The sequence below is a fragment of the Spermophilus citellus genome (genome assembly GCF_964194105.1).
Source record: "Spermophilus citellus genome assembly, chromosome: 2".
In the NCBI taxonomy this organism is placed as follows: Eukaryota; Metazoa; Chordata; class Mammalia; order Rodentia; family Sciuridae; genus Spermophilus; species Spermophilus citellus.
Window position 1 is genome coordinate 240,806,659 of NC_138183.1, and position 27,697 is coordinate 240,834,355.

General features: G+C 33.8%; 4 protein-coding genes across 4 annotated transcripts in view; 1 reads left to right on the forward strand and 3 right to left on the reverse strand.

Annotated features, from left to right (window-relative positions):
• Positions 1–27,697, forward strand: part of LOC308641843 (olfactory receptor 5W2-like) — a gene marked incomplete at both ends in the record, with an annotated part of 231,545 nt that overhangs the window by 89,381 nt on the left and 114,467 nt on the right. The gene's annotated exons all lie outside the window — the stretch shown is intronic.
• LOC308639501 (olfactory receptor 10AG1-like) lies at positions 3,884–4,741 on the reverse strand (the record flags this gene model as incomplete). The annotated part of the gene is made up of 1 exon (XM_081277723.1): positions 3,884–4,741. One exon carries the CDS (start codon positions 4,739–4,741, stop codon positions 3,884–3,886), a length of 858 nt encoding a protein of 285 aa, XP_081133849.1.
• On the reverse strand, positions 14,852–15,802 carry LOC308639578 (olfactory receptor 10AG1-like; the record flags this gene model as incomplete). Its single annotated transcript, XM_081277775.1, has 1 exon — positions 14,852–15,802. Exon 1 carries the CDS (start codon positions 15,794–15,796, stop codon positions 14,852–14,854), a length of 945 nt encoding a protein of 314 aa, XP_081133901.1. The 5' UTR covers positions 15,797–15,802.
• LOC308638778 (olfactory receptor 10AG1-like) lies at positions 26,434–27,378 on the reverse strand (the record flags this gene model as incomplete). The annotated part of the gene is made up of 1 exon (XM_081276552.1): positions 26,434–27,378. One exon carries the CDS (start codon positions 27,376–27,378, stop codon positions 26,434–26,436), a length of 945 nt encoding a protein of 314 aa, XP_081132678.1.

The following is a 27,697-nucleotide window of genomic DNA, read 5'->3' on the forward strand; positions in this document are numbered from 1 at the left end:
GCAAAAAACTCACCAAATATAACCACACAACTATCGCCATCATAAGTGAACAAATTAACTAACTAGACTTTTCTCAAGAAAAGTAGTGCAGTTTTCTCACAAATATGTTAAACAAAATTCAATATTATCAGCAGAGAAATGTAAATCCAAAATCCATGGATATTTTTTATTTGTCTACAGTGGAAATATAAAAATATAAATAATATTAAATGCTGAGAAGACTTTGGGAGAATGCTTACATATTGATGTTGATATTGAAAATTAGTACAATCACTGTGGATATCAGCATTTTGATTCCTTGGAAGACAAGAAATGTAACCACTATGTGAGCCTGCTATTCTACTCCTCACTGTTTACCTAAAGCAAATGATATCAGGAAAATATAGTGATACATGCTCATCAATGTGTATAGTAGCTCAATTTACAACAGCCAAGTCATGTATCCAGCCTAGGTGTATATCAACAGATGAATGGATAAAGAAATGTGGCATATAGACAGAATGGAATTCTATGCAGCCAGGAAAGGAGTGAAATTATGCCAGTTGCTGAAAAATGGATGAAACTGAAGATCATCATACTAAGTGAAATAAGCCAGATTTAGAAAGTCAAGGATCAAATGTTCTAATACATGGAAGCTAGAATGTGAATTTTACAGAGGAGATCTCATGTAAACAGAGAGGAGATCGGGACAGTAGAGGTATGTGATCCAGGGGGCAAGGTGGGAGAAATGGAGAGAAAGGGGAAGAACTAGGGGACAAAATCGGCCAAATTGTGTTATATGCATATATGAATATAGCACTATGAATCCCACTATTATGTATGACGGTAATACACCAAGGAAAAACTCGTGGAAATAAGTAGAAGGAAGACCAAGGACTAGAGGAAAGGGAAAGAGAGAGGGAGGATGGAGGGAAAAGGAATTTAACTTGGTAATGAATTGGAACAAATCATGTGCACCTCTAAGTCTGTCCCAGTGAACCCTACTGTTTTGTATAAATGCAATGCACTAATAAAAACATAAAAAAGTAATTTGGCTGGATATAAAAATTAAAAAGAGGCAAGAACTTCAGATCAGTGAACAAGAAGAAATATGTTAAAATAAACACACATTTATCCAACATTGTAGTTGACAACCAAGGACTTTAAAGTAATGGTAATGATATCTTTAAGAAATCATCTAAAAGTTAATGAACAAGGATAAAAGGTTGAAAGAGTTCTCCGTGGAACTGGAATCCACCTAAAATAATCCAATGAAATTGCACAACATCAAACATGAGCAACACATTATTGACCAAATTTAACAATTCACTGATTATCTGAACACAGAGAAGAATCTGAAAAGACACACACACACACACACACACACACACACACACATTACAATGAGAGCAAACATTTTAATTCCAATATAAATCCAAATAACTCATAACCATAAAGAACAGAAACATAAGCAGGCGTGAGACTCAGGAGAAATTCACTCCTCAGTCCAAATCCAAAAGCTGACAATGTCTAATGTTCCAGTTTGAAGATGATCAGCAGGCAGAGTCCTCTTTTACTCGGGGAGGCTCAGGCCCTTAGATCTATGCCCTACTCTAAGAAACTGGACAAGGTCTCCCACATTAGGAGATGTGCTTTACTCAGATAATCCATCTTTTCTTTTTTCTCTTCTAAGGACTCATAGGATTAGATTGGGCTACCTGTATGATCCGTCTATCTCAGGATTTAAAAGCTTAATCACCTGTGCCATGTCCCTTGGCCATGTGAGGCAACTTGTTTAGATGTTAAAGAGAGTCGATGTGGACATTTCTGGGGACTTTTGTCTTTCTGCCATATCCCAGTGAAAAAGGAGAACTGATTGTTACAGTCAACATTTGATTGCATCCCTAATGACATAAATTGTTCAATGATGAAACATATGACATTACAAATTGTGATATGGCTGTTTAAACTACTTAAGATTCAAACAATAATATTTTGATGTTAATTTATGGCTTTTAGGTATTAATTTCAAAGAATTTCTGACAAGAATAACACATAACTGAAAATCTAAGAACTAAATTTATTGCATTAGTCAAGGTAAATAAGTCTGTTGTGTAAACGTGTAGGTTTACTCGAATATATAATTGTTGCTGTGAATGTCCTTTTCTTCAAAAACATCATTGCATGAGTATCTCAACAAATTTAAACATGAAATACAGCACAACTAGAGATTCCTCCAAGAATTATATCCAAATCCAGCTAACACTTCAAATTTTTCTTAACAATCTTTTTGGATCTTTGTTTTCCTAGGTAGATATTTGTACCTTATAATAATCCTGTGTGTTAATAAGAATAGTCTATTGTCACTATTTATTAAGTATAAATGTTATGAAAAAGTAGATAAATGATACTTAACCATTCAACAGTTTTCTCAGAAAATAAAGAATTAAATGCATTTATATGAAATACTGGGACAGCATGCTATCCCTGGCATTGTATTCCTGCTTATTACATTTCAAAAAGTAAACCACCACCAAATCTTCATTATCACAGTCATATCAGCAAGGTCTTTCTTATGCATCACCTGACAAAATCCTAAAACACATAAAACATTAAATGGTCAGGGACATATATGTGTATGTGTGTATATATGAAGTACAAGAATAAATTTAAAATCATGATAATTATTATACAAATAGTTTTATAAAGGAGAACAATAATTATTTATAAAGAGTAACTATCAGTGTCTTGTACATGTGTGTATAACCATAGCTAAAGTTATAGTATGAAATAATTGACAGATGAACTAAAATATGAATCATTAAGGAAATTGTTGACTTGTGCATCAGGAGGAAGGATAGTCCTCCTTCTGTTGACTGATGCTCCATTTTCTCCACAATGCCAACCTGAACATTAAGTGATTTAAATACTTTAGAGTGATTTGTAAAGATGAAAGTAGAAGTAAATTGCTGCAATGCAACTGGGTAGACTTCATATACTTCTGAAAATAGCATTCAAATTTTCCCTTCAGTTTTATACTCATCGATATTTTGCAAAATATGAATATTTTATATGTAGCATAATAAATGCAAAATGGTTGTTGTAGTATAGTAAGAAAGATAAAATCATTAAAAGCAAATTATATGGGACCATGATAGAAAAGGAGGAATATATATGAAGAAAACCATTTGAGAAAGGTAGAACTGTTTTATCATGTCATCTGACAGTAAGATTTTAGAAAGAGACTTACATAAATATAAACTTTTTAAAGCTCTTATACTGCAGTTATTACATTTTGGTGCATAGGTATTTTAATGTTAACTGATGACAAACACAATTCTGGAAATTGACAAATCTCTGTAGTAGGGCAAAGCAATATGCACTTATCCATTCATTCATTTAATAAATTCTAGGATACACAGTCATTACCAAACAAACTTTGATCAATATGTCCTATGTGTTGTATTAAAAAATGGCAACAGATACAGGCATGAACATTTATGCAAATTTTAATTTTTTAGTAAATTTGACCAGAGAAAACACTTTTAATTATTTTAATAAATTTATAGAGAAAATGTGAGGCACATTAATATTTTACATATGAGAAAGTACTTTGTTTAGGTGGGGTCACAAAGATAGATGAATTTCCCTATGTAGATCTAGGAACAAAGTAAATTCCAGGCTAAAATTTAAATATAACAATAATACCTCCTAAACTTGAAAGCATTAACCTCTCAAATTTAGACTGTAGAGATGTGAAGTGTTTTTCTGAAAACTGTGAGAATATGGGAAAATCACCTCAAGTGATCTTAAAACCACTATGTTTTAAGAAATAATCTTCTGAATGCAGCAATCACGTCCTGGTTCCTGAGAGTGTATATCACAGGATTGAACATAGGAGTCACTATGGTGTAGACAAAGAGAGCACTTTGTCAGCTCCTGCAGAATGGCTGGATTTGGGCCTGAAGTAGGTAATGGAAGCTGATCCAAAAAATAAAACTACAACCAGCAGGTGGGAGGAGCAAGTGGAGAATGCCTTAGTGCGTCCTTGGGCTGTTGGCAACTTCACAATAGTGGCAATGATCTTGGTATAGGAGACAAGTATCAACATGAAAGGTACTACCCCAACCAATATCACTACTACATAGACAGACACCTCATGCACTGAGGTGTCCTCACAGGCTAGCTTGAGAATGGGGGGTATGTCACAGAAGAAGTGGTTGATTTGGTTAGTATGACAGAAATGCAGAGAGAATATCTGGCATGTTTGCCCTATCTGGACTGGCACTCCCCCAAGCCAGGAGCCAGCTGCCAGTAGATGGCACTTCTTTGGGTTCATGATTAGAGGATAGTGCAGAGGGTTGCAGATGGCCACGTAGCGGTCATACGCCATCACAGCCAGAAAGAAACATTCTGCAGTTCCCAGTACAAGGAAGAAGCACAATTGGGTGGCACAGCTCAATAGGGAGATGCTTCTATCCTTGGTCCAAAGGCTGACCAGAATCCTTGGGAGAGTGACTGAAACATAACAGATTTCCAGTATAGAAAAATGTGCCAGGAAAAAATACATGGGTTTGTGCAGTGCAGGGTCCAGCATGGTTATTATGACTATGAGACTGTTCCCAATGAGGATAGCCACGTAAATGATAGAGAACACGCCAGGTAGAAAGCCTTGGAGATTTGAAAGTTCAGAAAATCCCAGCAGAACAAACTGCACCATTGTGGAGACATTGTCTTTGGCTTCTTTCTCTTCATGCTTCATCTGTGGGAAAGATTTAACCAGAAGAACAAATCATTTCACTATGTTGGGCTTTTGTGTTATCATGTGTAATCAGTGATGATGAACGTTCTGAATTTCCTGGACCCTGAGGGAACAAAAACTATCACTTCCTGGTGTATTTTTTTTTAGAATAGATGAATGTACCCATATGAAAAATTTTAGTATTTTTTTCATTGTTATTGATATTACACTTCTTAGTCTACATGAGAATAGATATTAAATTTAATTTTAACATTCACTTGAGCACAAAAACTCAATATCTCAATTTATATTAAATATAGCAACGATTGCATTGTGTAGTGGCCTTGTCTTTTTTTGAGGGGGATCTCAAAAGTATTTTCTACTTTTATCAGTCCAAAATTAATTTTATTTTCAAACACATATTTTTGTCTGAGTTTTAAAATTGTGGATGTGTAATCGATGTGATTCTGCAACTTGTATTTGGGGTAAAAATGGGAGTTCATAACCCACTTGAATCAAATGTATGAAAGATGATATGTCATGAGCTTTGTAATGTTTTGAACAACCAATAAAAAAATAAAATAAAATAAAATTGTTCTCAGAAATGAATGAAGTTAATTTTTATATGTTTTGTTTTTATATGTTGAGGATTTCCAAACTCCATTTCAGCTTTGAATTTCTGTATTTCTTGGTAATTTTATTATTAAAAATAATAGTAAACTCTCTGTTATATATTATGGAAAATTATTTTTGATCACATATTTGTATTTACTTAGAATTTTTTAAAGTGGTAATTTATAAATTTTATTCAGATTTTATAGTGTTGAGAAAAGGAAATCTAATTGTCCTTTTTGTCAGGGAAAGCTCAATAGGGAGAAGTGTGCACACATTCATCTATGCTTCTGAATCCAAGTCTTACTAGAATGCACTCACTTGATTTACACCTTTATTGTTTGAAAAAAGCAGCAACACAAACTCATCTCTGAGATGATTTTATATCAGTGCTCACTGTGCTGTACTTTGCTGATCTATTTTGTTCCATTGTCTATTTTTTTTTATGTGTGGGAGTGCATTCATGTGTGGAATTATCCTGGAATATGATTGTTTGCATTTCCTATGTTCCTTCCCTATCTCTGGTCCTAAATAATGAGTCTCTCACAATTGCCTACACATTTTATGTGCATTGGATTGCACAATTGCTTTAGAAAATTTGATTTGCCTACCTATTGGACAAATTGCATAGAAGTCACATTGACTGCTTCATTGGACCAGTCCCAAAGGTGTAAGACTGGTTCCCAGACCAAATGCAGACCTTCAGCTGTGGACTGAGCATGTCTTACATGTATGTTTTGGTTCATGTGCATGTGATAGAGATGGGAGTGAGGGTGAGCAGTGGTTTTTGTAGTTTTGTTTTTGTTGTAAAAGTGGCATTTTTGTCTCATTGTTTTGGGGAAGTTCTAGATAACATTCACTTCATGTGTTAAGTCACTTCAAAGCTAAATGAGACTAACTCACTCCAAAGGGGAGGCATATCTCTAATCATATGCAGAGACTGGTTAATTGTGGACAGTAACCAGATTTCAACTTCAAAAATGTATAGACAAATTTGTGAAGGTAGCAATGGAGGGCATGAAATTTGGGTATCCAAAGGATTTTCTGTGACTTAGAGAAAAAAATTTAAATATTCATTAATTTTATCATCTTTTATAACATTTTCATCAAAAAATTAAAGTAAATATTTGAGGCATGTATATATATATATATATATATATATATATATATATATGTAGTCTTTCACAATTTTATGTCTCTTAATTAATTAATAAATTAATTTGCTCTGCTAGAGGTTGAATCTGGGGCCTTGCACTTGGTAAGCAAGCACTCTATAACTGAGCCACATTTTCAGCCATCCTAGAATGTGTTTTTGTTGTTGTTGGTGGTGGTGGTTAACAGAACTGTGGAGATTAGAAAGTGGACAGATGGGCGAGTTTGATTAATCTATACTAATCCTAGTTAATTGTATGTAGTCGATTATATTGAAAAGAAGGATATTCTAGAAAACAAAATTATTCTTATTTAAAAAGAAATAAAATTATTTGAAAGTTTTCAGAATAAAGGACTCATAGATGTTTGAGGAGATAAGTTTACTGATTAAGTATGACACAGGTGTGTATGTATGAAAAAATCCAAATGTACAATTATGTGCATTAATTACAATTACAAAGAAGGAAACAAAAATAAATAGGTTTATCCAGTAGAGAAAATGGATGAAATTGAGTTTGTGAGATAATCAGTAATCAGTCTCTAGGAATGACATTTCAAAGATAGGATTTCAGTGTAATAATTTTCACGAAGTGTTTCACTATAGTGTTCTGTGTATTAATCACATTTCTTTCACTTATTCATTTCAAATTCAGTCAAGAGACTGATACAGGAGCAATGATCAAAACAAGCAGGAAATAACTTTGATAATGGCAGGATAAAATGCAAACCCGTTTCAATAATACCTGTTACCTACCTTGTTTGTTAATAATTGTAACACATAGTAACAACTTCAATGTTGGCATATAAAATGATGATTTTAAAGAAAATGATGATGGTTTTTAAGATCCAGGCTCATTAGTTTAAGAAGCACTTTACATTTTGATCTCCTTGATCATGCAATTACTAAAGCCAGAAAAATACAATGCCTTTCCAAGTCAGTGTTTTCCTATAAAAATATTTTTTGTTCAAAATTTTCTATATTTAAATGTTAAAAATACAGAAACATAAAATAAATTTGTTTATACAACAGTATTGATATATTCATTATATTTACACACACACATGCGTGCACGCGCGCGCACACACACACACACACACACACACACACACATATATATATATATATATATATATATATATAATGCTTACCTTTATTTTCTGATTAAAATGTAAGAGCTAAATGAAAAGGAAGGTTATTTCTCATGTCAGGTAATTTATTTCTTTGAAAAAGAGGCTAATTACTTTCTCAGATATAGTCCATTGTCAGAACTACTAATGCTCTTTAAGTAGTAAATATTCCCTGCTCTAGGGATCAACTCCTTTCCCAAGGAGACTTCTAACTGAACTAAACCATTCTACTGCCAATCAAGGAGTTTGGTACAACAACCCGAAACCTGTCCAGCCATATATTTCTTCATAATTTCTCAGCATGTCTTTTATTTGCGTGTGTATGTATGTGTGTGCTTGTGTGTGTGTGTGTGTGTGTGTGTGTGTGTGTGTGTGTGTTTGTCTCTGTGTGTGTGAGATCATTAAGAAAGCTGGGCCATGAGGACATCTAAACATCAGAGTGCTGTAAACACTTTACTTAAGATATAAACTTAGATTTTTTAAAAAGATAGAATTATGCAGTGTCTACTGCTGGAAAATTTTTCTGTCATTAAAAATTGCGATGAGAGAGTTATGGGTCTGTTCACACCCTTATGTCATCTTGAACATGAGTCTTTCCTCACCACATCCAGCCTGGTCAGGCAGGTCACATCACACTCCAGGTTACAGATGGGGAGACATGGGGTAAAGTTATCAAGAGGATCGCTTCCCTATTCCTTTCAGGCATATGATGGAAAAAGGCATGCAGACTTTCCTTACAAAACTCCTCATGTTAAATTTAATCATTAGACAAGAACCTGGAAGAGAAGCTACATCATATAATTTTCAATAAACTCTCATGTGACCAGTAAGACATTCTATAATCACAACCATATCTCTATTGTCAAAATCTAAAGTTCAAAGTAGTGACTACATTCAGTTCACTGTAAAGGACCAGCTCAGGTTAATGCTTCTCTCATGTAATGATTATAGCAGGATGGAACAGAAATCTGTAACACCCAAAGAAACTAATCCATTTAGACACATCATCACAAAACACAACAGAGAAGAACATTTGGTATAGCTGTAGCAAACGGAATAGATTTATACATCTTTAAAGACTGATAGAAGTACAAACTTGGTTTAAAAGAATTAAATGTAAGTACTGCACTACCACTATTCAAATGTAGTATTTTTATTCACCAATTTTGAATTTTGTCATCTTGAAATTTATTTTATTTTATCTTACATCTAGCTATTAGGACACATTTGTAGCAAAATCTCATTAGGGGTTTAATTTGTACCTTTATTATGGTTAAAGATAGTGTACTACATTTATGTGATTACTTGGCTTCTATATTTCACATGTACATTATATATTCAACTATTTTGTGCATTTTTTTTGTTTTTTCAAGCTGTTATCTTTTAGGGATTCTTTACATTTTTCTCCCCATGTTTCCTTTATGGATTATTATTTGGTAACATAGTTAAGAACTCTTGCTTAGTCTAATTCATAGAGATTTAACAGTTTTCTTCTAGTAATTTATAGTTTTTATACATTACCTTTAAATCTATTATTAGCCTCCATTTATTTTTTAATGAAGATAAACTTTTATATTGAATTTTTTTTTGCTCATATCTGTGTGGGTTTGTGTGGATATTCAATTCTTCCAAATGATGTTTTTAAAAAACACCTTTTTTCAATTGAAATTATTTTTACTATTGTCAAATATTAGTTACCCACGTTTCCTCAATGGATTAGTGGGAAATCAGAGAGTTATAAAGGTGAACAAAATTGTCAACTGCACTCAGGTCTTCAAAATCTTGGAAATTATCAAAGGCCTATAGTAAACTGTAAACTGTTTCAGAAAATAAAAGTGACCTCAATAAGAATATTTAAAATCAGTAAATTTTACAATGTGACTGTATCCATCATCTGTTCTCAGCTACATTGATTAGAACATCTACCAGCAGTGTGTATGCCAAAAATATTGGCTCTCTGTTGTCACTAACAGAAGAGTTTCACATTATATAGATCTGAGTATAATTTTTTTCCAAGATTATTGTTAAAAATTGTAACAAATTTACTGGCAAATGTTACTAGGAAAAGTATAATAAAGCTATTCCTAACTTACTTCATAGCTTGGAATAGATTAAAAAGGAATTCAATAAAGGTAACTGAAGAATGAGAAACACAAAGTGGTAATTGATAAAAAAGTACTTATTCCTACTCATCTGAAAGGCTAGGTGCTTGAACAAGACACCATATACACTCACAAGGGTCCAGACCATTCATTCCTGGTTCAATATAAACTTATAAATTTAGGGTAAAAAATTGAATTCCAACACATTTTTAAAAAATTTCTTACACTGTATCTCCTAAACACACACACTTGTATCAGCAAAGGATAGACTTTCTCAGTCAAGATGAGTAAGCACAACATATTCTCTGACCACTAATTACTCTGAGTTATAAGTGATACAGAGGAATTCGGAATGACAATTATCAAGAATACCAGTAACAATAAATGTTGGTGAGGATGTAGGGAAAAAATGTACACTCATACACTGCTTGTGGAACTGCAAATTTGTGCAACCCCTATGAGAAGTAATAAGAAAATTCTTCAGCAAACTAGGAATCGAACCACCATTTGACCCAGTCATCCCTTTCTTCAGTATATACCTAAAGGACTTCAAATCACCATACCACATTGACACAACCCAATCAAGGTTTACAGCATCTGAATTCACAATAGCTAAGCAATGGAATCAAACTAAGTGCCATTCAACAGATGAACAGATAATGAAAATGTGGTATCTATTTATACACAATGAAAAATTACTCAGTCATAAAGAAGAATGAAGCTATGGCATTGCATACAAATGGATGGAACTGGAGACTGTCATGCTAAGTGAAATAAGGCTGTCCCTTAAACCAAAGGCTGAATATTCTCTCTGATATGTGAATGCTAGCATACAATAAGGAGGGGAAATAGAATTTCACTGAGTTAAACAAAAGAATGAAGGGAAGATGGGGTTAAGGGAATAGAAAAGCCAGCAGAATGAATCGGACATGACTTTCTTATGTTCACATGTGCATATGTATCTCAAGATATTTTTCAACCCAGAACCTCAAAGCCAGGAGATCATGGAACAACATATACCAAGCTCTGAAAGAAAATGTATTCCAATCAAGAATCTTTTGCTCAGCAAAATTAAGCTTTAGATTTGATGATAAAATAAAAACCTTTCATGATAAACAACAGTTAAAAGAATTTACAACTAAATCTTGTGCTACAGAACATTCTTGGGAAAGTATTCCATGAAGAGGATATGGAAAACAATGATGAAAAGCAGCAGAGGGAGGGATTACACTAAAGGAAAAAAATAATCAGAGGAGAGACCAAGTCAAGTTACATACCAAAAATAAACAAAAATGGCTGGAAATACAAATTATATCTCAACAATAACCCTGAATGTTAATGGCCTCAACTCAACAATCCAAAAGACATAGGCTAGCAGATTGGATTAAGAAAAAAAGACCCAACAATATGCTGCCTCCAAGAGACTCATCTCTTAGAAAAAGGCATCCACAGACTAAAGGTAAAGGGTTGGGAAAAATAATACCACTCAAATGGACTGTGGAAACAAGTCAACAAGTCAAGATTTCAATCCTCATATCAAATAAAGTAGACTTCAAGCTAAAGTTAATCGAAAGAGATAAAGAAGGACATTACATACTGCTCAAGGGAACCAAACACCAACAACACATAACAATTATAAATATATATGCCCCAAACAATGGAGCATCTATGTTCATCAAATTCTTCTTATGTTTGAGTCAAATAGAACACAGCATAATAATTTTTGGTGACTTTAACATATATCTTTCACCACTGGATAGATCTCCAAAGAAAACTGAGCAAATAAACTATAGAACTCAATAACACAATCAATAACTTAGACTTAACTGACATATATAGAATATTTCATCCTTCAATGAGCGAACACACTTTCTTCTCAGCAGCACATGGATCCTTCTCTAAAGTAGACCATGTATTATGCCACATAGCAACTCTTGGCAAATATAAAAAAGGAGAGATATTACCCTGGATTCTATCAGATCATAATGGAATAAAATTAGAAATCAATGATAAAATAAGAAATAAAAGTTACTCCAACATCTGGAGACTAAATAATATGCTACTAAATGAACAATGGGTTACAGAAGACATCAAGGAGGAAATGAAAAAAAATTTAGAGGTGAATGTGAACACAGGTACAACATATCAAAATCCCTGGGACACTATGAAGGCAGTTCTAAGAGGAAAGTTCAGTGCATGAAGTTCACTCCTTAAAAGAAGAAAAAGTCAACAAATAAATGCCTTAGTATTACATCTCAAAGCCCTAGAAAAAGAACAAGAGCAGTAAAAGACAGGAAATAATTGAAATCAGAGCTGAAATCAAAGAAATTAAAACAAAAAATATTTTAAAAATTGACAGAACAAAAAATGTTTCTTTGAAAAAATAAATAAAATTGACAGACCTTTAGCCATGCTAACAAATAGAAAAAGAGAAAAATATCAAATTATTAACATACATGATGAAAAGGGAAATATCACAACAGAAACTACAGAAATACAGAAGATAGTTGGAAATTATTTTGAAAACTTGTACTCCAATAAAATAGAAAATATTGAAATCATTGACAAATCTCTTAACAAAATTTAATTTTAATACACAAAATTTAAACATTTAAACATTGACAAATTTCTACACAAAATTTAATTTTAATACACAAAATTTAAACATATCAATTTCAAGCAACAAAAGTGAAGATACCATCATAAGTCTACCAACCAACAAAAGCCTGGGACCAAATGAACACACAGCCAATTTCTACAAGACCTTTAAAGAAGAAATAATACCAATACTTTTCAATTTATTTCAGGAAATAGAAAAAAAGGAGAACTTCCAAATTCATTCTATGAGGCCAATATCACCCTGGTTTCAAAACCAGGCAAAGACATATCAAAAAAGAAAACTTTAGACCAATACCTCTAAAAACCATAGGCTCAAAAATTCTCAATAAAATTCTGGAAAAAATTGAATACAAAATATATCCAAAAGATCACACACCACAATCAAGGGGGAATTATCTCAGGGATGCAAGGTTGGTTCAACATACAGAAATCAATAAATGTAATTCATCACATCAATAAACTTAAAGATAAGAACCATATGATCATCTCAATAGATGCAGAAAAAGCATTTGACAAAATGCATCACCCTTTCATGTTCAAAACACTAGAAAAACTAGGGATAACATGAACATATTTCAACTGCTGAGAATGTGAAGCATGGAATTCACTTATCTGAATTTCTAGGACAGCCTGGTACCAGTGACAGTGTGATTTCTGCTTTAATCAACAACTACCAGAAGCATCTCCTTTATACCACAGTCATATTAGCATGGTCTTGCTCATGCACTTCATGCCAAATTCAATTTTCAATATAAAGCAATAAATAGTAAGAGACATATGCATATATATGTTCAGGAATAAAATACACATGTTAATAAATGTAAAGCACCAGTATAGACGATGGAGGATGCATATAAGTTAATAAAGGAAAAATATTGTATTTCTGGGATAGGAGCTAACATGTTCATGCACTGTGTGCTCTATCACAGCTAAATCTACAGGATGGAATGTTTCTCAGATACATCAAAAATAAGTATTAATAATAATAGATGCATAGGCATTTTTGTTCTCTTAATTTACAATTTTTTCCTCAATGTTAGCTCACAGACTTAATAATTTTAAACACTTCAGAATGGTTTAAAAGCATGAAAGAAGAGGTGAGTTAATGCAGTTCAGCTGTGAGAGTTTTACATGTTCCTGAAAATAGCTTCCAATACTTCCTTGCACATTTTTTTTTGAGAGAGAGAGAGAGAGAGAGAGAGAGAATTTTAATATTTATGTTTAGTTTTTTCGGCGGACACAACATCTTTATTTGTATGTGGTGCTGAGGATCGAACCCAGAGCCGCACACATGCCAGGCGAGTGCACTACTGCTTGAGCCACATCCCTAGCCCCTTCCTTGCACATTTGCACTCATAAATAAAAAAAAAAAATAGAAGTAGGTTTAGAACTGGCTGTTGGCGTGCAGTAAAGAAAGAGATGAGGGCTGGGAATGTGGCTCAGGGTCAAGGACAGTCCTAGTATACATAAGATGCTGGGTTCAGCACGACTAATAAATAAATAAATATATAAAATGGGGAGGAAGGAAAAATGATTATGCAAGGTATTCTGGGTCCATAACATGAAAGCAGAAAACATATGATTAAAAGAAAATCAGTTTTGAAAGACAATAGTATTGTATTTTATCATGTGCTCTCATGGCATGTTATAAGGATGAGAATGAGACCTGAATGCATATAAGATTTTTTTCTCATCTTTTTATTTTCCTTATACATTTTGGTATTGGTGATTGAATACAGGTATATGTGTGCTTTACAACTAACTTAAGATCCCAGTCCTTTCTTTTTATTTATTTATTTATTTATTTATTTATTTATTTATTTTTAAGACAGGTTCTTGCTATCTTGTTAAGGATGTTGCTAACTTGCAGATTCAGGTTCAACTTTGAAATCATCCTGCATCAGCCACCTGAATTTCTGGGATTACAGGCATGCACCACTTCTCTTGGTGTATGAATCTTTTATTTTGATATTATTCAGGAAGTGTTCCATCTTGGTGCATAGTTATCAAAATTCTTGCTGATGGCATAAATATAAGGATTTTCCCAGAACTCTGTGGTAAGCCAAAGTAATATCAACTTATCCATTTACTCATTTTATTATTTCTTGAACAGACATCCATAATACAACTACCTTCAGTAACCGTGTCCCAACTACAATATAATAAACAAGAATTTCAGCCTATACAGGTATATACATTTAGGTAAATTTCAACCTTTCTTTAAACTTAAAGTGTAAAACCTAACATTTTGAATTCTGCTCACACATTTATAGGACAAACGTGAAGCATTTTAAAACACTATGTATGAGAAATCACTTTATTTATGGGGGATCAAAAAGACAGACAAATTTCTCTATACATATGTGAACAAAGTAAATTTCAGGCTAAAGTTTAGATATAACAAAAATATATCATAAGTTTGAAGGCATTGCCCTCTTAAAAGGAGAATGCAGAGAGTTGAAATGTATCTCTGATAGCTGCAAAAATATGTTAAAACATCCTCAAGTAATTAAGGACATTATGTTTTAAGAAATAATCTTTTGAGTGCCACAATCACATCCTGGTTCCTGAGGGTGTATATCACAGGATTAAACATGGGAGTCACTATGGTGTAGAACAGAGAGAGCAGTTTGTCAGTTCCTGCAGAATGGTTGGATTTGGGCCTGAAGTAGGTAATCGAAGCTGTTCCAAAAAATAAAACCACAACCAGCAGGTGGGAGGAGCAAGTGGAGAATGCCTTAGTGCGTCCTTGGGCTGTTGGCAACCTCAGAATGGTGGCAATTATCTTGATATAAGAGGCTAGTATCAAGACAAAAGGGACTATAGCAGCCAACATCACTACTACATAGACAGACACCTCATGCACTGAGGTGTCCCCACAGGCTAGCTTGAAAATGGGTGGTATGTCACAGAAGAAGTGGTTGATTTGGTTAGAATAACAGAAATGCAGAGAGAATATCTGGCATGTTTGCCCTATCTGGACTGGCATTCCCCCAAGCCAGGAGCCAATGGACAGTAGATGGCACTTCCTTGGGTTCATGATTAGAGGATAGTGCAGAGGGTTGCAGATGGCCACGTAGCGGTCATACGCCATCACAGCCAGAAAGAAACATTCTGCAGTTCCCAGTACAAGGAAGAAGCACAATTGGGTGGCACAGCTCAGTAGGGAGATGCTTCTATCCTTGGTCCAAAGGCTGACCAGAATCCTTGGGAGAGTGACTGAAACATAACAGATTTCCAGTATAGAAAAATGTCCCAGGAAAAAATACATGGGTTTGTGCAGTGCAGGGTCCAGCCTGGTTATTATGACTATGAGACTGTTTCCAATGAGGATAGCCACGTAAATGATGGAGAACACCCCAGGTAGAAAGCCTTGGAGGTCTGGAAGTTCAGAAAATCCTAGCAGGACAAACTGCACCACTGTGGAGACATTGTCTTCAGCTTGTATCTCTTCATGCTTCATCTGTGGGAAAGAGTGAACCAAAAGTACAAGTCATTTCACTCTTTTGGGCTTTTGGGTTCTCCTGTATAATGCAGTGATCGTGCAGCATTTGGTTTTTCTGTACTATGAGGAAGCAAAAACTTTTAGTTTTAGAGACTCTAAGATTATAGTTAAGCATATTTTTTTAAATAAATAAATACACCCATGGGAAATATTGTTTTAATTACTGCAATGATTGCCTAGTTCAGTTGCCTTGTCTTTTTGAGAAGAAAGGTTTCAAATATATTTTCTGCTATCATTGATTAGAGATTCATTTAATTTTAAAATAAATATTTGCTGTCTTCTGACAGTATTCTGAGAAATGAATATAGTCAATTTTTATAAGATGTGGTTTTTCTATACTATTTCCCAATTTCTGTTCAGCTTTGACTTTCACATTCTTGTAATTTTGTTACTAAGAAATAATAGTAAACTGCCTATTATATATTGTGGAAAATTATTTGTAACTGATTCATGTGTTTGTTTTAATTTTAGGTATGAAATTTGAGCATCAAAATGACTTTCTGTAACTCAGAGAAAGTTGAATATACATTAATTTTTACCATATTTTATAGTATTTTCATCAAAATATTAAATATTTAAAGACTATAATATTTATAAATATATATGTGCATATATATGTATGAATATATATGTGTATATATATACACAACTATATATATGTGTATATATATATATAAACACACATATGTATTCACACACAATCTTTCACAAGTATATAAGCCTTTTAATTTTTATTTACTTATTTTGTACTGCCAGAGATCATCTGGGGGCCTTGCACTTGGTAGGAAAAGCACTCTGTCACTGAGCTATATCCTCAGCCCAGCCTCTTGTGTTTTTTATTTTTATTTTTAAATTTTTGAAACTGTTAAGATACTCTAACTTGATCTCACCTAAAAGAGAGTAAAATTGTCATGGTTAATAAAACTGGTGGGACTGGGCACTGGAGGGATTAGTGAGGTTGGTTACTGTGTACTAAGTCCCAGTTACTGTAATGGTAGGTTCGGTATGCCATTAAAAGGAGGGTGACTATAGGAAACATAGTTGTATTGTTATTTCAAATAAAATAAAATTGTTGGAAGGTTTTTCACCAAAAGGACTGATAGATATCTGAGGAGAGATCTTTACCCTGACTTGAGCATTAGACAAGTGGATATGTATGAAAAAAATCAGAATGTACTATTAATTACAACTAAAATGAAGGAAACAAAAAAATAGGTGCACCTCCATATAGAAAACAGCTATAATTGAGGTTTTAAAATAATCAGTAGTCACTCTCTAATAATGAAATTTCAAATATATGAATTCAGTTTGAGACTATCCAGAAAGTGTTTCACTATATTGTCCTGCATATTATTCGTTCATTTATTCATTTCAAATTCAGCTTAGAGACTGATACAGGAACAATAATAAAAATAATGAGCAAATACCTTTGATAATGCCAGGATAAAATGCAAAGCCATTTCAATAATACCTGTTACCTATCTTGTTTGTTAATAGTATAAAATTCTGTTTTATAATATATCTCCAGACTCACTGCATATAAAATATATCCTTAACACATAGTAACAACTTAAATGTTTGCATATAAAATGATGAAGATATTGAAAATAATGATAGTCATTAAGATATGGGCTCATTAGTTTAAAAAGCACTTTACATTTTTATAGTCATTTATGTTACAATTACTAAAGCCAGAAAAGTACAATATCCATGTGAATCAGTATTTTCAAGTAAAGAATACATTTTTCAAAATTTTGTATATTTAAATGTTAAATATACAGAAAAAAATAAATTTGTGTTAGACAACAGATTGATTTTTACCTATTTGATTCATGGTCAAATATAATGCTTACCTTTATTGCCTGATTAAGAAGTAAGAAAAAATGAGAGAGAAGTTGCTTTCTCATGTCAGTTATTTATATTATTTGATAAAGAGGCTAAATACTTTCTCAGATGTAGTCCAGTCAAAATAATAATGTTCTTTAAATACTAACTCTTCTCTTCTCTAGGGATCAACTTCTTTCCCAAGAAGCCTTCTAATTAAACTAAACCATTCTGTTGCCAATCAAGGAGTTTGGTACAACAACCAAAAATCTACCAGCCATATATTTATTATTTATTTATAAATTCTCATCCTCTCTCTCTCTCTCTCTTTCTCTCTCTCTCTCTCTCTCTCTCTCTCTCTCGATTACGAAGAAAGCTGAACCTTGAAAACATGAGAACATCACAGTATTGTAAACACTTTAGATACAAATTAAATATTTTTTGAAGGTACAATTATACAGTGTCTTGCACTGGAACATCTTTCTGTCAATGAAAATTGAGATGACAGAGTTATGGGTCTATTCAGACCCTTATATTATATTGGTCTCCACCACATCCACCCTGGTCAGGCAGGTCACATTGTAATTCAGGTTACAGATGGGGAGATACGGGGTAAAGTTATCAAGAGGATCTCTTTTCTATTCCTGTCAGGTGTATAAACTGGAAACAGCATGCGAGATTTCCTTACAAAACTCATGTAAAATTTCATCACAAGAACCTGAAAGAGAAACTACAAAATATAATTTCCAACTCACCTCCCATGTGACCAGTAAGGCACCCTCTGATCAGAAGCTGACCTCCATTGTCAAAACCTAAAATTCCAAGCAGTGACTACATTCAGTTCACTGTAAAGGACCAGCTCAGTTTACTTTGGCTTCTCTCATGAAATGATTATAACACGATTGAACAGAAATCTGTAACACCCAAAGTAACTGACCCATTTAGACACATCATCACAAAACAAAACAGAGAAGAACATTTGGTATAGCTGTAGCAAATGGGAACAGATGTATAAATATTTGAAAAATGCTATAGGTACAAACTTGGTTTAAAAGGATTAAAGTACTAAGTATTGATCTACCAGTATTCAAAGGTAAGATAATACCTCACCAACTTTGAATTTTGTCATTTTGAAATTTATTTTATCTAAAATCCAGCTATTTTAATACCTTTGTAGCAATATCTCATTAGATGTTTAATTTTCATTTTAATGGTGGATAATGATAGTTGACATTATTTATGCAAATATTTTTCTTCTATACATCACACATACATGGTATATTCAAATAATTGTGCATTTGTTTTTTTTTTTTTCACTCTGTTATCTCCTATGTTCTCGCTATGTTTTCTTTGTCAGATAAGCAATTAGAAATTTCCCTGCTCCCATGTGCATTTTCATGATCTCATCAGTGGCAGTACAAGAGGAAACTATTCCAATTTTAATGTAGTATGTTATAAAAAAATGTTGTCTGTTTAGAATTTTGTGTTTTTGATAACATACTTTCGAATGCTCACCTAGTCTAAGTCATAAAAATTTAACTGAATGTCTTTTTCTACTTATTCTCTAGTTTTTAGATTTTACCTTTAAGTCCATTGTTTTCATTCATTTTTTTTCATAAGTCTAAATTTTTAGATTTTTTTTTTGGTCCTATCTCTGTGGGTGTGTGTGGATATTCATCCCTCCCTAATGATATTTTGCAAAAACACCTTTTGTTCAATTGAAATCATTTGTAATATCGTCAAAAGTTAGTTACCCACATTCCCACATTTTTTCAATGAATTAGTGAAAAATCAGAAAAATGATAAAGCTGGACAAAATTGCCCATTTTGAATGGGCCTTGAAAATTATATATATATATATTTACATATATATATATATATATGTTATATATATGTATGTTATATATATATGTGTATATTATATATATGTATGTTATATATGTGTGTGCAATAGAATATTACTCAGCCATAAGGAAGAATGAATTTATGGTGTTTGCAGATAAATGGATGGACCTGGTGACTATAATGCTAATGAAATAAGTCAATTCCTCAAACCAAAGGCCGTATGTTCTTTCTGATGTGTGGATGCTTAACACACAGTAAGAAACGTGATGTAGAATTTAATTGGTTTAGAAAAAGGGATGAAGGGAAGGTAGATGGGAATAAGAATAGTAAAAACAGCAGGATGAATCAGATATAACTTTACTCTGTTCAGGTGTGACTACGCAGCCAAAAACGCTGCATATCTTGTACAATCCCAAGAATGGAAAATTTACACTCAATTTATGTATATTATGTAAAAATTCACTCTATTGCCATGTGTATATATAAAGAGCAAATTAAAAAAGAGAAATTTAAAAGATGAAAGGAAATCAGTCTAGTAAGCATGAATATGTAAGCATTTATATAAAGTGTGGGAGTGCAGAGACATCCGCTACTATACACCATGATGGAAACATGATTCAACAAAGCAAGTCTAAGCAAGTTACTAAAATATACAAAGAGTGATAACAGCCATCCCTCCAGGAAACTAGAATTCACAAAAGGTATTATGTATTTATGGATTATTTAGTTTTAATCAAAGTTTATGATATAAGCAAAGAAACAGGAAAGTGTGACATGTATAGAGAAGATTAAAAGCAGCAAGACACTGAGAGAAGACATGGTGGTTAGTGCAGACACCCAGAGGGGCCAGAGCTCCCTTCCTCACTCCAGCCTTTATTCATGGGCTGAGGTCTTTACAGGTGCAATGGGTGTGGTGCCCTGAGCTCTGCTTGTTTCTCCTGAGCTTGCTTAAAGGTCTGAAGTTCATACTGGGAAGATCAAGAAAGAGACTAGAGGACACAGGCCACTCAGGGTCCCACCCTAAAACAAGGTATCACTCTGATAAAATGAGGATTTTTGTCTCAGCTCTTGTTCAGTGGTGCTCAATTCCATTAGTTCAAAGAGAGGTGGAGAAGCCTGTGTGATGGGAAGGATGGGCTTGAGTTTACTGCAGTTCTGTCTGAGGAAACTGGTATTATTATTATTATTATTATTATTATTATTATTATTATTATTATTATTATTTAGTTTCCTCTGGATTAATCCAGCAATTCATGGAAACTGAATTATTTCCTCAATATGTTTTATTTTTCATTTTGAGAAAGGGTCTTTCACAGTTGCCTATTCTCCTACCTTGCCTTTGATAAGGCAGAGAGAATTTGAGAACCCTGCAGGGTATGATGAAAAGATAATAGGAGTCCTTGATGCTGACTCCAATGCCTTGTGATAAGTTGGCTTTTGATATGCTACACTCTTTATATTAACCCTTGATTAAATAAGAGCATGCAGGCTCACAGTTTCATTAGTAACTTAGTTGGCTGATACTGCACTAGTACATATGTGCAGTACATCTGTGGCCCAGCTGTGGCCATGCATATGATCATAAGGTTGGTTAGAATATCACCAATATGGCCACCATGAGACAGAATGAAGTGCTAGTGTTGCTGAAGGCAGAAAGGAAAGAACTGTGTATTTATTGGAAGAGATGCCATGTAACCTTGGGAACCTTACATTGATCATTCCTTCTGATAGTTCAATGATTTTATTTAGAGAAAATGTGAACGAAAAGAGCTGGAAGATTGAGGTATGGGAAATGTAATACTTGGGTTCATTGTAAGAGAGATTAAGAGAAAGGTCAAATTACTGTAACATGTTAAAATCTTCCCAATCATAACATCATGTCACTAGCTACAAAATGAATTAAATCAAACTGTTCAGTAGGTATCTATGCTTTAGTTATCTTATCTGTAACAGTAAAGCCTGTTAAATAGGGACCTCTGAGACACCTTGTGTCACCTCAGAAGAGATACAAGGTGGATTACTTTGTAGATAGAATACTGAGTATCAATATGTTTCCCATATATATATATGGACACAGACTAGTGTTTTTTGCTTTTAAATGCATAATAGCTGAATTTTTGCTCAAGAGTCAGTTCAATTGTCACAGAACTACTTACCAAGAGAGGACCTGTTTCCATTTGTCCAGGTGGGTTATTTGACCAATAAAACTGAGAACTTCTACACCTGTTTTCATATCATTGTTAGTAACTCAAAAGAATTTAAATGGATTTATTTATAATGATAACTAGAGAATAGCTAAGGGCCATCATTGTGATTTTTTTCCCAAAACAGATTGTAAACCATAACAAAAATATTGTCAGTGATAATTTAAATAGGGACTTTCTTTCCACTCTCTATATTATTGTGGTGTGTGTGTGTGTGTGTGTGTGTGTGTGTGTGTGTGTAAGTTAGAATTCTACAAAAGATACCTGTTACTTGGAGGTTGCTTCAAAATTGTTTGAACATTTTAAAATGTATTTGTTGTTATTGAAAATATATCAAAAATCTCAGGCAATTTTGAAGTGCTACTGTCACCAATACTGAATATGATATGTATTTTGGAGGCATAGAAAGGTGAACATGATGCAGGCTGCTATACCATGGGAAATCAGCAGGTGTTTGGTGAGAAGGGTAAAGAATCATAGACAAGCATCCTCTGCCAGAGATGCTGAAATTGAGACAAAAGCAGGCCAGTTAGTCAATGGAGGTTTTCAACATCAACTGAATTACTCTGATATACGTTTTACATGTAGTTCCACTGAAACAATGAGATTTAAGTGTGAATTGTCATTCATGGAACTCCAATATTTTTATAAGCTTCCTTATTTTCACAGTAGAAGACTATTTATTGATGTCTCCATTAGGTGTATGAATTTAGGGAGGGCTTCACTTTCTCTTTATTTCTGCATAGTAATAGGGATCCATCTCTAACATATGCATGCTAGGCAAATTATCTTACACTGAGAAACAAACCCAGACCAGAGAGTTATATTAACAAAGCTATATTACATACAATAAATAAACAAATTAATCATATGAAAATTTGTGAGTCATTCTGATCTATAAACAAGACAAAATACACTAAAAAATAACACATTTGTAGGGGTTCTGTGTCTGGGATGGAAGTCTCTGATAGCTTCATGACTGTGGCATGCTTGGTGGCTAGGAAGTTTCTGTACAAAGACATGGAATGCCTGGCTGCTGGGAAAACTTCTGTGCAGAGACACAGGATGCCTGGCTGCTGTAGCAATGTCCTTCATAAGGAAGCCCTGTGTTAGAGTCTTATCAGCCTCAACTTTGATCTCAAGAACAGAGCTTCTGGGAATAAAGAGACTCTCTTGTTAGACAGCCACAATGTTTCACTGAACCTAAACCTGTCCACATAACACTAAACTTTATACAATGGACTTTCTTGAGAGCTTCACAAAGCTCCTAACATTGCACATTGCAACTTAGTATGTAACTGAGGAGTAAGTGGCATATTGTTGCTAAGTCTGTAAGCTGCCTAGTAATACAATGAACAATAGGTGCTAAAGATGCCAATGACCTAAAGTAACCTATTGATATAAATGAAGCTTGGCAGCTTGGCCCGCCCCCCTGCCATCCTTCCACCTTTTCTGCCTCTGCATCTTGTCTCTGTGTCTCCTTTTTATTTTCCTTGCACACATTCATTTACTGGGGATGACAATCAAGGAGTTTAAAATAACTACAATGATGTTTTAAGAAAATTCTTTAAAACTAGATGACCAGTAAAAAAAGATTAAATAATTCACCAAGGATTTGGAATTTATGCAAAATAATGAAATGTAATTAAGAACCACAGTATCCAGCATGAGCAAGTTATGGAATGACACCAATTATCAGAACACAAAGAATCAGGTTATATAAATACATATACAAATACACTATATTTTGGGATTCATATATGTTGATATATGAATTATAAAGGACATTGTTTATGTTATTATACAACTGGTACATCCAAAGATCTGTATGGTGTGTTGGTGAAATTTAGAATCAGAACAGCAAATGGTTTCATTTTTATATAAATCCAAAGACCTCAGAAGGTAAAAGGTAGATCATGCAGTTCTACTGAAAGTTAAGCAGACTTGAGACCCAGGAGAAGCTCATGCCTCAGTTCTAACACAAAGACAAAGAAAAGCTAATGCTCTGCTCTGAAAACCATCAGGCATGCAGATTCCTCTCTTACTCAGGAGGTTTAGACTCTTGGTACTATGCCCTCCTTCCAGTGACTGGATAAGTCTTCCAAATTAGATTTTTTTTCTAAGACATCCCATCTTTCTTTCTCTTTATCTTTTAAGAGCTCATGTGATTAGATTTGCTTGAACCAAATAATGTCCCTTTCTCAGGATGTAAAATCTTAATCACCTGTGCAGGGTCCTTTTCCCATGTGATTCAACACATGCAAATGTTCCAGGGATTAGGATGTGGACATCTCTGGGGACTCTTGTTCTATCTATCACAATATCTCAGTGAGATAGAAGGACTAATTTTTACATTCTTTATTTAAATGGATTCATTAATGATATAAGTTAATCACTGAAAGGCCACATGATATTAAATCATAAAGTATAATAGATTTAGTTATTTAAGACACAAACTCTAAAATGTTCATGTTCATGGATGGGATTTACAATTAATTTACAATTCAAAGATTATCTTACCAATAAAATAGTCAATATTTTAAAAAAACTAAAGTGACTAAATTACTAAGATTAATTTAAATTTTTAATCAAGTAGGCTTACTTGTGCAGGTAACTAACATTGTAGAATATCCATTTATTCAAAAATAACATTGTATGTTATCTCAATAAATTTTAATATAAAATAAATAACTAGTGATTTCTTCAAGAATCATATCTGATTACAGCCTACATTTCAATGTTTTCCTAATAATGATTCTCTACTATATTTTTTATCTTAGGCGAATAGTTATAACTTGTAATAATCCTGGTTGTTAACAAGAAAAAAAAACCATTATCTGTATTTAACTAATTTTAATTGTTATAAAATGTAGTTAAATTACATTTAACTACTCAATAATTTGCTGAGAATGTGAAGCATAAAACTCAATTATCTAAATTTGTGGGAAAAGTTGGTGCCAGCACCAGTGTGATTCCTGCTTTAGCAAATTTCAGAAAATAAACAACTACCACAATCATCTCCTCTATAAACTTCACCTTTATCACCACAGTCATATTAGCATGGTCTTCCTCAAGACCTTTATGCCAAATTCCAGATTCAATATAAAGCATTAAATGAATATGCACATATATTTTCAGGAATAAAATACACAAATGAATAAATGTAAAACATTATTATAGATGGTGAAAGATGCATATGGATTGATAATGTAGTAATGTAATATTTCCAGGACAGGAGCTAGCATGTTCATGCATTGTTAGCAGTATCACATTTAAAACAACAGATGGAGTGATGCTCAGATGCACAAAACAAACAAACAGAAAGACAACTTATTTTAGAGTGCAATAGTGAATGGGTGGGCATTTCTGGTTGTCTAGATTAATGCTCCTTTCTTCAGTATCAGCTCAAGGATTTAATGATTTCAATCAGTTTAGAGTGAATTCAAAGCATTAAAGCAAAGGTGAGAAAATGCAGTGCAGCTGTGAGGACTTTAGGTGTTACTGAAAATAGCTTCCAAGACTTCCTTGCACATCTGCACTTATAGATACAGCATAAAATAGGAAAAGTTTTAGGCCTGACTGATGGAGTATAGTACAGAAACAGATAAGGGCTGAGGATGTGGCTCAGGATAGAGGACATTCCTGGTATGCATAAGATCCTGAGTTCAATCCCCAGCACCACAAAAATACATACATACATACATACATACATACATACATACATACATACAGGTTGGGGGATGAAAAAATAATTATGAAAGGTATTGTGGGACCATGACATCAAAGCAGGAAAACATATGGAGCAAAAGAAAATCAGTTTTGAGGGATAGTGGTGTTGTATTGTTTCATATGCTCCCATGGCAAGTTGTTTGGAGGAGAAGATAAGACCTGCATGCATGTAAGACTCTTTTTTCTATATTTTCCTTATAATTTTTTGGTATCAGTGATTGAACACAGGGATGTTTTACAACTGTGCTAAGATCCCCCCAAAACGTTTCTATTTATTTATTTTTATTTTATGTCAGGGTCTTGCTAACTTGCTGAGGATCTTGCTAAATACACAAGCAGGTTCTAGCTTGAGATTTCCTTACGTCAGCCACCTGATTTTCTGGGATTACAGCTATGAACCACTCTACCTGGCCCATGCATCTTTTCTTTTGGTATTATCCAGGAAGTATTCCACTTTCATGCATAGTTATCTTAATTCCTATTGATTACAAAAAAGTATAGATTTTGCTACAACAGTGTGGTAGGCCAAAGTAACATTCACTTATCCATTTAATCAGTTTAGTATTTCCTGAATAAACATCCATTATACAAATACCTTCTAACTGTGTCCCAACTGCAATATAATAAAGAAGAATTTCAGTCTATACAGGTAGGAACATTTAGGTAAATTTCATTAAATTTAGTAAATTTCCATTAAATTCAATGCATAAGATCTTAAATTTTAAATTCTGCTAATATATTTTTAGGGCAAATGTGATACACTTTAACATTTTATTCATGAGAATTTATTTTCTTTAGGTGTGATCACAATGACAGATAAAGTTCCCTATATAAATGAGGTGAACAAAATAGATTCCAGGATAAAATTTTAATATAACAAATTACATCATAAGCTTGAAAAACATTACCCTCCAAAAGGAGAATGCAGAGAGTTGAAATATTTCTCTGATAAATGTGACAATATGGTAAAACTCCTCTAGTAAACTCTGAACACTATGTTTTAAGCAAGAGTCTTTTGAATGCAGCAATCACGTCCTGGTTCCTGAGGCTGTATATCACAGGATTGAATGTGGGAGTCACTATAGTATAGAAAAGAGAGAGCAGTTTGTCAGTTCCTGCAGAATGATTGGATTTGGGCCTGAAGTAGGTAATCGAAGCTGTTCCAAAAAATAAAACCACAACCAGCAGGTGGGAGGAGCAAGTGGAGAATGCCTTAGTGCGTCCTTGGGCTGTTGGCAACCTCAGAATGGTGGCAATTATCTTGATATAAGAGGCTAGTATCAACAGAAAAGGGACTGCAGCAACCAACATCACTACTACATAGATAGATATCTCCTGTATAGAGGTGTCCCCACAGGCTAGCTTGAGAATGGGAAGTATGTCACAGAAGAAGTGGTTGATTTGGTTAGAATAACAGAAATGCAGAGTGAATATCTGGCATGTTTGCCCTATCTGGACTGACATTCCCCCAAGCCAGGAGCCAATGGCCAGTTGATGGCACTTCTTTGGGGTCATGACTACAGGATAGTGCAGAGGGTTGCAGATGGCCACGTAGCGGTCATACGCCATCACAGCCAGAATGAAACATTCTGCAGTTCCCACTGCAAGGAAGAGGCACATTTGGGTGGCACAGCTCAGTAGGGAGATGCTCCTATCCCAAGTCCAAAGACTGACCAAATACCTCGGGAGAGTGACTGAAACATAACAGATTTCCAGTGTAGAAAAATGTGCCAGGAAAAAATACATGGGTTTGTGCAGTGCAGGGTCCAGCCTGGTTATTATGACTATGAGACTGTTCCCAATGAGGATAACCATGTAAATGATGGAGAACACCCCAGATAGAAAGCCTTGGAGGTTTGAAAGTTCAGAAAATCCCAGCAGAACAAACTGCGCCACTGTGGAGACATTTTCTTCAGCTTGTATCTCTTCATACTTCATCTGTGGGAAAGAGTGAATCAAAAGTAAAATTCATTTTGCTTCTTGGGCTTTTGTGTTCTCATGTATAATGCATTGATGGCAAACCTACTGATTTCTGTGTTTACTTTTGAACAAAAACTTTTAGGGGTTCTGAGATTATAGCTTAGCATATTTTTTTTTTTTTATTTTACATAAATGCACTCCTGGTAAAAATTGTATTACAGCCATGATTTCATTGTTCAGTTGCCTTGTCTTTCTGAGGAGAAAGGATCTCAGATCTATTTTCCTTTATTAGCAATTCAAAGTTTATTTAATTTTTAATAAATATTTTGTGTAACCT